General features: G+C 42.0%; 1 protein-coding gene across 1 annotated transcript in view; it reads right to left on the bottom strand.

Moving 5' to 3' along the window:
- The window catches only part of AGBL1 (AGBL carboxypeptidase 1), a 979,047-nt gene that overhangs the window by 896,401 nt on the left and 69,421 nt on the right, over positions 1 to 13,225 (bottom strand). Inside the window, exons 2-5 of the mRNA XM_055088206.1 lie at positions 9,486 to 9,549; positions 7,709 to 7,855; positions 4,381 to 4,512; positions 639 to 732 (exon numbers count right to left, since the gene is read on the bottom strand). Of these exons, the coding sequence (XP_054944181.1) occupies positions 639 to 732; positions 4,381 to 4,512; positions 7,709 to 7,855; positions 9,486 to 9,549 (437 nt within the window). The remainder of the gene's footprint in view (positions 1 to 638; positions 733 to 4,380; positions 4,513 to 7,708; positions 7,856 to 9,485; positions 9,550 to 13,225) is intronic.

Genomic DNA, 13,225 nt, shown 5'->3' with positions numbered 1-13,225 from the left:
GCCCTGCATTGGCAGGCGGATTCTCAACCACTGTGCCACCAGGGAAGCCCCATCTCCCTTTTTTTTAAGTTTGTGATTCACTCCACTCCAGGAGGCAGGGCCAGGAAGAATAGGCTGAGTTTCACTTTCCAATCATAAAAACACATCTCAAAACTAGCACACAATCAGAATTTCATATCAGAAATTTAGGAACCCTGAGAGCATCACCTTCCCCTATCATGTCTGGACTGACTTTTAAGGGCTGTACTCACTATGGTAGAGTCTGTGATTAAAAGAGATAACCTGAAGGCTTCAGGCAAAAAACAGGGCTTTTGAGTCAGACAGATCTGGCTGGATTCAAATCCCAACTCTGCCTTTTCCTAGCATTGTCACCTTGGATGAGACTCTCTCCACAACTGAGTTCCCTCATCTGAAAATGAAGATGATATTATATCCATTCAGGTTGTTGTGACAATCTGAGGAAATAATGCATGGGTGGGGAGGGATGTGAGTTGAGACAGGATAAAATCATCATACCATATCTACAAGGGGGAAGTCATCACTAAGTAAACTGGAAGCACCAAGAGAATATCTATGAGACCATTCCCATATCTGTATCTACTACAAAGAAGGCAAAAGTACTAAAAACTGCTCTGTACCTGATTACTCGGGTGCGCTTCTGGGTATAAGGGGTGATGACCTTGAGAAGCAGTTCCATCGCTCCATTAATTCCCAGCATGGCTCCTGTGGTGACTGAAAAAGACAAAAGCACACTAGTTATTGACCCATCTGAACCAAGCGTTATTTTCAGCATTACAAAATGAGCCTGAAAGATAGGGGAGGTCCATCACCTTTCTTACCAAAGGCAACTTAAAAGCAGAGAAACTCTACGGTCTTTTATCCCTGGCTTGGAAGTTAAAGATCATCTGAAAAGCACACATTATCTTCCCACACTATCTCTTTCTCAAAAGGGTCCCAAGCCATGAAATTATGTTTTTCATTTTCTGGTGGCCCACTGCCCTACTCCTTTGTATAGTCAATCAGAATAGCCAAGGCAATTGCCGAGCAGAAGATTTTTTCTGTAAGCAGATCTTTGGGTTTCTGGCAACTACTTAAGTTCAAGCTGTTTCACCCACCACCGACTTCCTATATGATACATACATGCATGCACACATACATGCATAAACACACACAAAACACACACACACACACACACACACACACACACACACACAGAGCCAGTATCTTAAAAAACACTTTCTTAGACGTATTTTGCTGTTTAGAGACTTCACGATGAAGAAAAGTCGTAAGTGGATGGGATAAGTTTCAATCCAACTTGGATTGACTTCTTTAAAACTTTAAGAAGCAACCTAATAAAGAAGATAGTGCCCTTTTTGTTCCACCCTGGTTCCAAGTTCCCCTACAACTTTTGCACTCAGATCGCCCATCACTAAAAGGCTAAGGCTTGACTATACCTCTATCCATTAGAATGGCAAAGGAAGAATCAATTGGTCCTGCTCAGAGGTAACTACCAGAAATTTCTGCCTTTTTGCCCAATTGGATGGCTATAAAAACAGAGTGATAGATCTGAATAATAGAAAGAGACCGAAAGGGGTAGCTGGTCATCCTGGTGGCTTCAGGTAAGTATTTTGGATACAAAACCTCTCATCTCTGATGATGCCCCAGCCACTCTGCAATATTCCCAGCACCTCACTCCACTCAGCTCACTTTAGGAAGCGTTCTGATTACGTCAAAATTAAGAGGAACCCACAGAATACAAAATGGAATCTTGGCCTGAGGCAAAACTTTCAGTGGGAGAAAGAAAGAAGGTTATCTTCCAAGGTGTGACTCTTTTTCCTTTCCTTCACTGTACTGTTGTAGTAAAACAGAGACCTATGAATGCCTTGTGCTTTGGGCCAGCTTTGTTCCAGGAAATATGAGTGGAAACAAGGGGGTCAGGGAGAAGCAAAGAGATAAAAACAAGGGAGGCTTATACTGGCTTGCTCCAAGCCTCAGGAAAGGAGGAAAACTGGAAAACTGGAGTCTCTAATATAGTTCATCCCAGTACAGTCCACCAGAGAGAGACTGAGGCTGATGTCTTAGTTATCACCAGGAGTGCGTGTTCCTGGAATATCCTCTATGCATTCGTCCCTCCTGAGGCGAGTACAGGCAGTCATTGAATGGATCAAAATTCAAGAATTTGGCATCCTAGTCCTGCCCGTCAATCTTCCCTTCCCATGGCTACTAACTCAGTCCTTACTTTTAAATTGGGAAAACATGCTGGAGTAAACTCCTGGCAAATAATTCAGCAAAATTCTAGTATTAAGTAGAGTTAGGGAGGAAATAGTTTTAAGAGCATGAATTCTAGTTTGGGAGACTTTAGACTTGGAACTGAAAGAGGATAACAATAAAAAGTCCTCACTAAGTTCTTCCATGCTGGATGCCTGCCCAAGGTTAGACCTCTGGCAGCTCTACAAGCAATCTCACTGGCCACCTGAGAGCTGCCGAATGGTTCGCTGGCTGTCACAGACCCATTATGGTTCCAGCCAATTCCTTCTGCAGATAGGAGCTGTTTAGAAAACTTGCTGCAACATTCAACAGTGGCTAACAATTCACCAAAGCGACAGCAACCCACGGGCTTCATGAACTCTGCTTGCCTCTCATCAGTAAAGTCAATGTGTAGAGAGTGATGGTATTTTTAAAAAATATTTTATGAAACAGTTCATACAATAAATGTTGTCTTAGAATAGGAGACACATAGCTACCTCCTCATACCCACAGGCAAATCTCAGCATTTTTCAGAGCTCCCTGCTGAAGGAATTCTTCAAGATCTCTATAATCAATGTATATAATGAGAGTAAGTTATTCATGTTAACTATTCTTTACAAAACCAAAATAAGATACTTCAAATCTCGTGCTGCTGGCAAGCTCCAAATGGGGGTGACACACCTCTGCCTACTCATTAATAAGAGTTTTCCTTTATACAAAGCCACAACTTCTCACTTAGATTTTCCTTTATTAGAGATGGGTTTGGACAGATTCTTTCAACCTCTCTCAAATATTCTCTGATTTTCTGGTCAACATATATGAGTGTGAGTGGAGATTCTGTCTGTGAACACAGAGTCAAGCAACTGTCTCATTATTCCCTAGAAATACTTTCTTTTGATGGGTCTTCTATGCTTATTCATGGAGTTAACCAGTGAAATATGTCCCTACTATTTTGTTAGTTCTGAGGATAGTTATGGAAAAAGGTCACCACCTGTTTACTCCCCTTATGTGTGTGATTCCTATTATTTCAAAGGACTGAGGGAAAAGATTAGAGCAGAGAAGAAAAACTAACACTTACTTAGCAACTATTATGCGACGAGCTTACCCATGAACATGATCTTACTTATCCCAACCACCAAGTCTATGAGCTCTTATTACAACTGTAATTTTACAAAGGAAGAAGCTGAGGTTAAACAGGTTAAGTGCACACATCATATGACTCTTAAGAAATGAAGTTAGAGTCAAGCCCAGGTCTTCTTGGCTCTAAGCTCATGTTCTTTCCTCTAGAGAGTATTATATCTAAATAGTTGTCACTTTTGTTCTGCAGGAAAGGGGCTTAGAAAGAAGAAATAAAAGTCTGTGTTCTTTACGCTGAAATAGGTGGTACAGAATATAATCTATTAATAACTGTATCCATATGGAGAGTAGAATAAACATGAACTTTGCAGTTAGAAACTTAGCCCTCATGACTTATCTGTATGAACTCAAGCAATTTCTTCATTCTTCTAAGCTTCATTTTCTTTTTTCTTAGCTATAAAATGCTGAGTCTACATACAGGATGGTTATGATTATCAGAAATAACCCAAGTCAGGAGATGGCAAATAACATCAACCCATGTGCTATGATGTATCAAGTTACCTGAAAGACTATGTTGAGAAGCATTGGGAGATAAACTTTGGTAAAGGATGTCATGATCAATGAGTGACTTCAGGGACACAGTGGAGAGACTTGTGATATGAAGGTCGCTCTTGACAGCTGTAACACATTGCTCTGTGCCTTGGATATAAGGACTGAATAAAGTCTGCCTTCCCCTGCCACAGGTCTTTTTCACCGCGTAGTACTGACAGATAGATGTAGAGTGCTAAAATGTTTTAGCTCCCAAGGGAAAACAATATGGATCTCTCACTTCAAGCACTGGCTCAAGAGTTCTCCATGGCTGAGAAGGAGATGAAGAAATAACTTCTCACCTCTACGATCTCTAGAACATAAGGCTCCTCCTGGTTTATTTATCTTGTTGGGACTACATTTGTCCTCCACCCATGCCCTCCTTCCAACCACACCCCCAAATGGTTTCCAGGTGTCCCAGCCCAGATCTGGAAGCCACCCCCAGAGAGCCACAATTGAGTTGCTTACCACTAAAGGCAAAAACACGCAGAGCCCAGAGACAGTGGAGGAGGTTCTGGCTGTGAGACAGGTTTTTCCTCGCCAGAATCAATGTTACATCAAGTGCTTCCAATTCCAGTGCCTTCCGTCCAAACTTTTTATCTATGAACACAGATCAATCCATCTTAGTTGTGTTTCACATTAATTCTGAAGGTTGTATAATGTGTGGGGGAGAAGAAGGCAAAGATGGTGGAGTGAAGAAGATTATCATGGCCAATGACACTTTTCGGGTCTAGTAGAAAATGCTACTAAGTATGTCCCCATTGGAACCAGATGACTCAAAAGAGCTAATCGAGGGTATACATATGGCCCATTATTCTTCAAGTAATATTTACATGAAGTCTTGGGGGTTGTATGACTTGCACCCCCTATATGTAAAAATGTTTCTGGTTGTCCTCAAACATGAGCTACAGTTTAGCTGGGTATAAATTTCTTCCTTTAAGACAGTTCCAGAAGTAAGGATACTTAAGTTACATAACATTCAAATGCATTGTGTGAACCTTGACTGGATCCTTCTCTGAACATGTCTGTAAAAGGCATGCTGGGAACATTTGAAGAAACTGGAATGAATATAAATATGTATGCATTGTTAATTTTGTTAGCTTTATGATCATGGTATTATGATTATATAGGAAAACATCTCTTTTCAAAGAAATGCACTCAAAAGTATTAGGAGTAATGCTATCTCTAATTTTCCTTAGAATATTTCAAATAAAAATAAATAGGTTAAGGAAATATGGCAAAATGTTAACAATGGTTAGATCTAAGTGATGGGTATAGGAGAGGTCATCTTTCTATATGGTAGAGAACTTTATAATAAAACATGAAAACATAATTTCAGAAAATAAAATTTTCTCCCCAAATTTCTCTAAATTATTGATCCAAATAACCTGATATTCAGTGTTGTGGGTTAGTCATTATTATTTTAATAATTACTAATAATTATTAATTATTAATATTATTTAATAATTAGTAATAAGCATAAAAAATAAAGGGAAAAATATTTTTTAATTCTATGCTCCTGGCTCCCACTAGGATAATATGTGACTGTGCCACCTGTCACATTTGTTTGTGTCCTTTCCAAAGTGCAATGCCCAAATCACCATATTTGTTTTTGCAAGAATATAATCACGACCAGATTCATAGCAGGTGGAAATAAGTAAAACAGAGACAACATCCTAAACCTTGTTTACCAATATTTATCTCTGGACTAAAAGACACCGGCAAAGAGATTGTGACTGAACTCATATGACCCATTTCCTTTATTGGAAAAGAAAGATACCTATCTGGCTCCATTCACGAGCAGCCAATCTCATTTCTGTTCTGTTCAGGTCAGCCCCTGACAGCTTGAATGTCAATATCAAGGACTACCATCTTTAATGGCAGAAGGTGTAATTATGACAATAATAATATCAAGGTCCATAACTTGAAAATCACTGCCCTGGTGCATCACTCATCTCTCTTTCTCCTATGAAACCTACATGACTCTTGTCCATCAAGCTTCTGGCGCCACATGCTAAGCAGGCAACATACAACCTTGCTTAATCCTCACAGCAACCCAAGAATTATGTACTGAGACCCAGTTTGTAGATGAGAGCCCAATGGTAACTTGCCCAAGGTCACAATGCTAATAAGTGTCAAAGCCAGGCCTGAAACCCAGATCTGACTTCCCAGCCTCTGCCATTTACTACCAGGGTGTATATCATGTCTTTTCTGTCTTTTTTTGGAGTTCACTTGGCCCACTCTTGTTTTGCTGACTTCTTCTTATCTTTCAAGTTTGGGCTCAAACGTCACCTCTCTCTGTCCACACCATCTTACAGGAACATCACCTTTTCTTTTCCTTCCAGTTATTATCTAGTTAATTATCATTGTCTGCTATTATCTAGTTAATTATTTACTTTCTGCCCTTCCCCACTTGAATGTAAGTCCCACGAGAGGAGGCCCCTTATCTGTCTTTGTAACTGTGATGTTCCCAGTGTCTAGAACAGTGCACAGCCCTGGGAGACATGGAGTAAATAACTGTTGAATAGTCAATGAATATTGGTTCTATTGGTTTTGTCTGGAACATGCTCATGCAGGTGCTGGCTGATGCCTGGGTCTCAATCATTATTTGTGAAATGTAGAATGGAATCAAACCACAGCTCCAAACATTGAAAGGAAAGAGTACCCCAGAGCCCTGTGCCCTCAGCTGCTGCTGCCTGCATTGAGCATCAAAGATCCAACTTTCAGAGGACCTGAGCTTCTCGACTGTGATTTATGTAAGACTGCACACAATCGGAGCTTAACTGTTAGGACTAATTTGCAATGCTTACATGCATCCTGAGTGCCCAGGTTTTTTTAATGTGCTCCAAAAATTTCTAGGGTTGTAGGGAGGTGTTTCAGTCTTCTATGAGGAAAGAGAAATGGATATGCGGCATAAGTGGAAAGAATTCTAGACCCCCATCTTCTCTTCAACCAAGGAAGCTCCACTTCTATGTGACATATTGTAGTGAGTTGAAAACCGTGCCCCCAAATTCATGTCTGCCTGGAACCTCAGAATGTTATCATATTTGGAAATAGAGTCTTCGCAGACTTAATTACTTAAGATAAGATCATACAGATTTGGGTGGGCCCTAAATCCAATGACCAGTATCCTTATAAGAGGAAAGGACAAAAAGAAAGACACAAGAGTAGAAGGCCATGTGAAGATGGATGCAGAAATTGGAGTGATGTGTCTACAAGCCAAGAAACACCAAGGATTGCTGGAAATTACCAGAATCTAGGAGAGAGGCATGTAAGAGATTCTCCCTCAGAGCCTCCAGAAGAAACCAATCTTGCTAACCTCTTAATTTCAGACTTTTGGCCTCCAGAACTGTGAGAAAATAAATTTCTGTTGTTTTAAACCACCCAGTTTGTGGTAATTCGTTACAGCAGCCCTAGGAAATTAATGCATTTACATAATGAACCTCCATATAAGATGTTATTTGTAGAAATGTTCCATTTATTTTTAAAGTGATTGAAAACCTCCTTGGAGTATCTCCCCTCTGTCCCCCATATGCCTCATGCCCCATGTAGTCCATGCCTGCTCTGGGTCCTGTCCTAAGCACCTAAGTACCTTGGATTTGCTGACATCTATGAACCTCTCCTGGACCCTCACCTTCCAGGTGAGGCTGGGGCTGGTCCTGCCATCACCACCAAGGTGTCTATACCTCCCTGCTTCTCCTCCCTGTACTCCCCCACAAAAGCTTCCCAAATTGCTCTCATGATAACATCCCCAGATGCCCTTTCAGTCATCTTTGGGTCCCAGGGGTATGGGTACCTCGTAGGCCAACTTTGGCCAGCAGCCGGAAGAGGGGCAAGAGGATGTCATAGTCTGGAGAAGCCGTCCTGGCTGTGTCCACCAGGGTCTGCAGAAGGGCTTCGCTACCACCCTTGCTGATCATGTAGCGAATCCTCCGGTCTGTGCCTGAGGGGAAAAGCAGAGGAGCGCTGAGCCTCAAATAACTACCCTCATTTCCTTGGAACAGGAAGCAGACCTCACAGCTACAGACAGAGCAAGGATTGGTTCATTTCACCCCAGAAACGAAAACTGTGGAGCCCTTGAAGCAACTTGTGTAAACTTGTGCTATTAGGTAAGGGGCCAGGTTTGTGGGGTGGGGGTGGGGTGTGAAATGGAGAAATAATGGAATATTTCAGAACTTGCAGCAGCTGTAATAAACGGAGCCTAAAATCTACTTTCCTGAGAATCTATTAAGTCTCAGTGTATATGTGCACTTGTGTTGCATGTATAGAAATATGCATATAGGCTTATGTATAATCATATACTTAATTAAAGAGGGATCAGTATCCCTTCAGCTATAGGTTTGAATCATCTACAGGAGGGTTTGGTTTGATAGCTTATCTGGAATAATTTCATGGATGGTGTTAATGATTATTTGGTGCTGGCCTTCAGTAAGAGATGTGCGGTAAATATGGAAACAACCAGAATAATCCCTTGAGAAACAAACGTCTAATCATATGTCTAGGGAGTTTGAAGTGTGTCTGGGGCTAGGGTCAGGTATATTGGTCTTTCTACCTAAGAATAGTTTTAAACATCTTGCCCAGGACAAGCTCAAAAGCTGTGATTACATTTCAACTTGGAAGGGGACCCACATGACTCTCTATGCACTTGGACAAAGGTGGCCAACAGGGTGGGAGATTAGCAAAGCAGACCCTCTGATTTTTCATCCTCTACTAAAGGGACAATAATCAGTACCTATTTCAGAAGGAGAACTCCAAAGTTTCATTCTAAGAGTTCCAGACACCACTGGACAAACTGAAGGCAGAACTATCACAGAGGACAAGTGGTCTTCACCTACAGAGGGTACCTCACGCAGAAGAAGGGAAGTCACCCTGCCATTGGAAGGCAGCACAGCCTATGGAAAAACCTCAGTATGAGTGGACCCTTCCCCCTGAATCTGTAATCTGAGGGTCTGTGGCTTTGGAGCAACCTTCACTTTGGTATTGTCTGCTTGGTGATAATACGTCTTTCTAATGCAATGTGACTGGCTACAAAGAAATGAAAATTGAGTAAATGTTGGAATGTCCAAGAAACTGTGTTTTCCAAGAACCTCACATGGAAATGAGCTAATAGAAGCGTGCCCCAGTTAACTCAGTTGATACCAATATAATCACGTCTGTCATCTTATCTCTGAAAATGTACTGGCTGAACACTCTGCTAAGTCCAGCTCCTGCCTCATCTTCCTGTCTCCACTGGACATATGAAGGGAGCTGCCAATACCTGGCTCTCTAAATGGGCCACGATGAGGGAAGCAGGGGAGGCAACAGGTCGAATTGCTGAGGGCTGGAAGTCCTTGGCCCCAGAAATGAAGTATCATAGAATCACCACCAAGAGTCTAATTCCCTCCTAAGTTTGGATCACCGTAGGGTGAGTGACTAGACTGAAGAGCCCAAAGTACAACCATCCCATGGTGATTCTGTCTCTCACAGAAAACTTGAGCTGGAGCAAACCCCCAGGCTACATAAGTCCCTTGGAGACACCACAGCTGCATGCCTCCATGTCCACCATACAAGGGATGAGGGCATGGCTAACTCACCAACGGAAAGCAGATCTCCGAGGACCTGGAGGATGGTCAGGGTGGACTCCCTGTCAGAGGAGCTCTGCAATGAAAGCACAGGCAACCATTTTTAAGAAGGAAGATGAGGGTGCAGCCACAATGGAGAACAATATGGAGGTTCCTTAAGGTTACCATATGATCCAGCGATCCCACTCCTGGGCATATATCCAGAAAAGATGAAAACTCTAATTTGAAAAGATACATGCACCCAAATGTTCATTACAGCACTATTTACAATAGCCAGGACATGGAAGCAACCTAAATGTCCAGATGAATGGATAAAGAAGATGTGGTACATATATACAATGGAATATTACTCAGCCATAAAAAAGAATGAAATAATGCCATTTGCTGCAACATGGATAGGCCTAGAGATTATCATGCTAAGTGAAGTAAGTCTGACAGAGAAAGACATATATCATATGATATAACTTATATGTGGAATCTAAAAAATATTATTCAAATGAACTTATTTACAAAACAGAAATAGACTCGCAGACATAGAAAACAAACTTATGGTTACCAAAGGGGAAAGGTGGGGGGAAAGATAAATTGGGAGTTTGTGATTGACATGTACACACTACTATATATAAAATAGGTAGTCAACAAGGACCAACTGTATAACACAGGGAACTGTACTTAATATTCTGTAATAACCTAAATGGGAAAAGAATTTGAAAAAGAATAGATAAATGTATATGTATAACTGAATCACTTTGCTGTACACCTGAAACTAACACAACATTGTAAATCAACTATACTCCAATATAAAATAAAAATTAAAAAAAAAGAAGGAAGGCAAAAGAAAGGAGGCGGCATGGTCAGGGTACACATGGGAATGGCAGGGCTGTGTTTCCTTCCATTGAGAAAGACTTTCTGCCATAAGAGATGGTTGAAGGGTTGTTCCTTAAATAATGACTATGAGGGGACTCAATGAGTTAAGGTCTCAGGGGTTCTACCACCATATTTAGACTTCAGGACCCTTCTTTGGGGACCCATTTTTTTAAGTAACATCAGCATGATGGGCAAGAGAATAAACATTGATAATTTATGCAGAAACAGCAAATGAAAGGGGCTTTGTGGGCCAAGTTAGCATAGTTCTCACTTATTTCAGGAGGCTTGGATTATTGTTAAATGCAGGGCAAACAGCAGAAACAGAAACCCACTAACATGTTCCGATGGAAAGACTTCCCAGACTGACAAGGATGAATTTTTATTTTCTCAAGAGACACCTAGGGTAGCACAAAATCATGATATAGATGCTCTATGGGATGCTTGCAACGCTTGACACTCTACCCTTCGTTATACAGAAGAGGACACGGAGATTCAGAGGGAGGGAGGATTATTCAAGTCCTCTGTTGTGACTCACAGAGAAAAACCCAAAGTTACAGCCCAGGCCAGGTTCCCAAAAATCAGGTCAGTGTTTGTTGTGCTGTAATATGCTAATTTTCTAGATCACAAGAACTTATTTATCTACTAGTTGCAAGTTTATAACCATAAACAACGCCTCTCCAAATCCCCCACTCCAGCCCCTGGTAATCATCATTCTACTCTCTGTTTCTGCAAGTTCATCTTTTTCAGATTTCACATATCAATAATATCATACAGTATTCATCTTTATCTGACTTACCTCACTGCACCTAATGCCTTCAGGATCCATCTGTGTTGTTGCAAACGGCAGGATTTGCTTTTTCTCATGGCTGACTAATATTCCATTGCATGTATATGCATCTTCTTTATCCGTTCATCTGTTGAGGGCACTTAGGTTGCTTCCATATCTTGGCTATTATGAAAAATGCTGAGTGAACATGGGTGTGCAGATGTCTCTTCCAGACACTGCTTTCAATTCCTTTGTATATATAGCCAGGAATCCTATCTTACACCACTCACAAAAATTAACTTGAAATAGATCAAAGGATTTTTTTTTTTTTTTTAGTTTTGGGTCCCACTGCATGTGGGATCCTAGTTCCCCAACCAGGGATCGAACCCGCAGCCCCTGCACTGGAAGTGTGAAATCTTAACCGCTGGACCTCAAGGGAAGTCCCAGATCAAAGATTTAAATCTAAGACTTGAAACCATAAAACTCCTAGAAGGGAGGAGACCTTCAAGATGGTGGAGGAGTAAGATGTGGAGATCACCTTCCTCCCCACAAATAGATTAGAAATACATCTACATGTAGAACAACTCCTACAGAACACCTACTGAACGCTGGCAGAAGACCTTAGACTTCACAAAAGGCAAGAGACTCCCCACGTACCTGGGTAGGGCAAAAGAAAAAAAGAAAAAACAGAGACAGAAGAATAGGGATGGACCTGCACCTCGGGGAGGGAGCTGTGAAGGAGGAAAAGTTTCCACACACTAGGAAGCCCCTTCACTAGTAGAGATAGGGTGTGGCAGGGGGGAACCTTCAGAGCCACGGAGGAGAGCGCAGCAATAGGGGTGCAGAGGGCAAAGCAGAGAGCTTCCCACACAGAGGATCGGTGCCGACCAGCACTTAGCAGCCCGAGAAGCTTGTCTGCTCAACCACCAGGGCGGGTGGGGGCTGGGAGCTGAGGCTCGGGCTTCGGAGTTCAGACCCCAGGGAGAGGAATGGGGTTGGCTGCGTGAACACAGATTGAAGGGGGCTAGTGCACCACAGCTAACGGGGAGGGAGTCCGGGAAAAAGTCTGGAACTGCCTAAAGGCAAGAGACCATTGTTTCACTGTGTGAAAGGAGAGGGGATTCAGAGCATTGCCTAAACAAACTCCAGAGACAGGTGTGAGCCGAGGCTATCAGCGCAGACACCAGAGACGGGCATGAAACGCTAAGGCTGCTACTGCAGCCACCAAGAAGCCTGTGTGCAAGCACAGGTCACTATCCACACCTCTCCTCCCAGGAGCCTGTGCAGCCCACGACTGCCAGGCTCACCCAGCATCTGTACCCCTTCCTCCCACCAGCCTGAGGGAGCCAGAGCCCCCTAATTGGCTGCTACTTTAACCCGGTCCTGTCTGAGTGAAGAACAGATGCCCTCAGGCGACCTACAAGCAGAGGTCTGGCCAAATCCAAAGCTGAACCCCAGGAGCTGTGTGAACAAATAATAGAAAGGGAAATCTCTCCCAGCAGCCTTAGGAGTGGAGGGTTAAATCCCCACAATCAACTTGATGTACGCTGCATCTCTGGAATACCTGAATAGACAATGTATCATCCCAAAATTGAGGTGGTAGACTTTGGGAGCAACTGTGTAGACTTGGGGTTTGCTTTCTGCATCTAATTTGTTTTTACCTTTATGTTTATCTTAGTTTAGCATTTAGAATTTATTATCACTGGTAGATTTGTTTATTGATTTCTTTGCTCTCTTATTTTTTTATATAGATATATATTGTTTTTTCCTTTTTCTATTTTTGTGAGTGTGTATGTGTATGCTTCTTTCTCTGATTTTACCTGTATAGCTTGCTATTACCATTTGTCTTAGGGTTTTGTCTATTTTTTTTTTCAGTACAGTTTTTAGGACTTATTCTCATTGGTGGATTTATTTTTTGCTTTGGTTGCTCTTTTCTTTCTTTACTTTTTCCTTACTTCTTAAGTTTTTAATTTTTAATAATTTTTTTTTTTTTTTTTTTTTTTTTGTGGCATGTGGGCCTTCCTCTGTTGTGGCCTCTCCCGTTGCGGAGCACAGGCTCCGGACGCGCAGGCTCAGCGGCCATGGCTCACGGGCCCAGCCGCTCCGCGGCATGTGGGAT

The sequence above is a fragment of the Physeter macrocephalus genome, chromosome 11 (assembly GCF_002837175.3).
Source record: "Physeter macrocephalus isolate SW-GA chromosome 11, ASM283717v5, whole genome shotgun sequence".
Classification (NCBI taxonomy): Eukaryota; Metazoa; Chordata; class Mammalia; order Artiodactyla; family Physeteridae; genus Physeter; species Physeter macrocephalus.
Note: the sequence above shows the minus strand (reverse complement) of the source record. Positions and strands in the feature narration are given on the sequence as shown.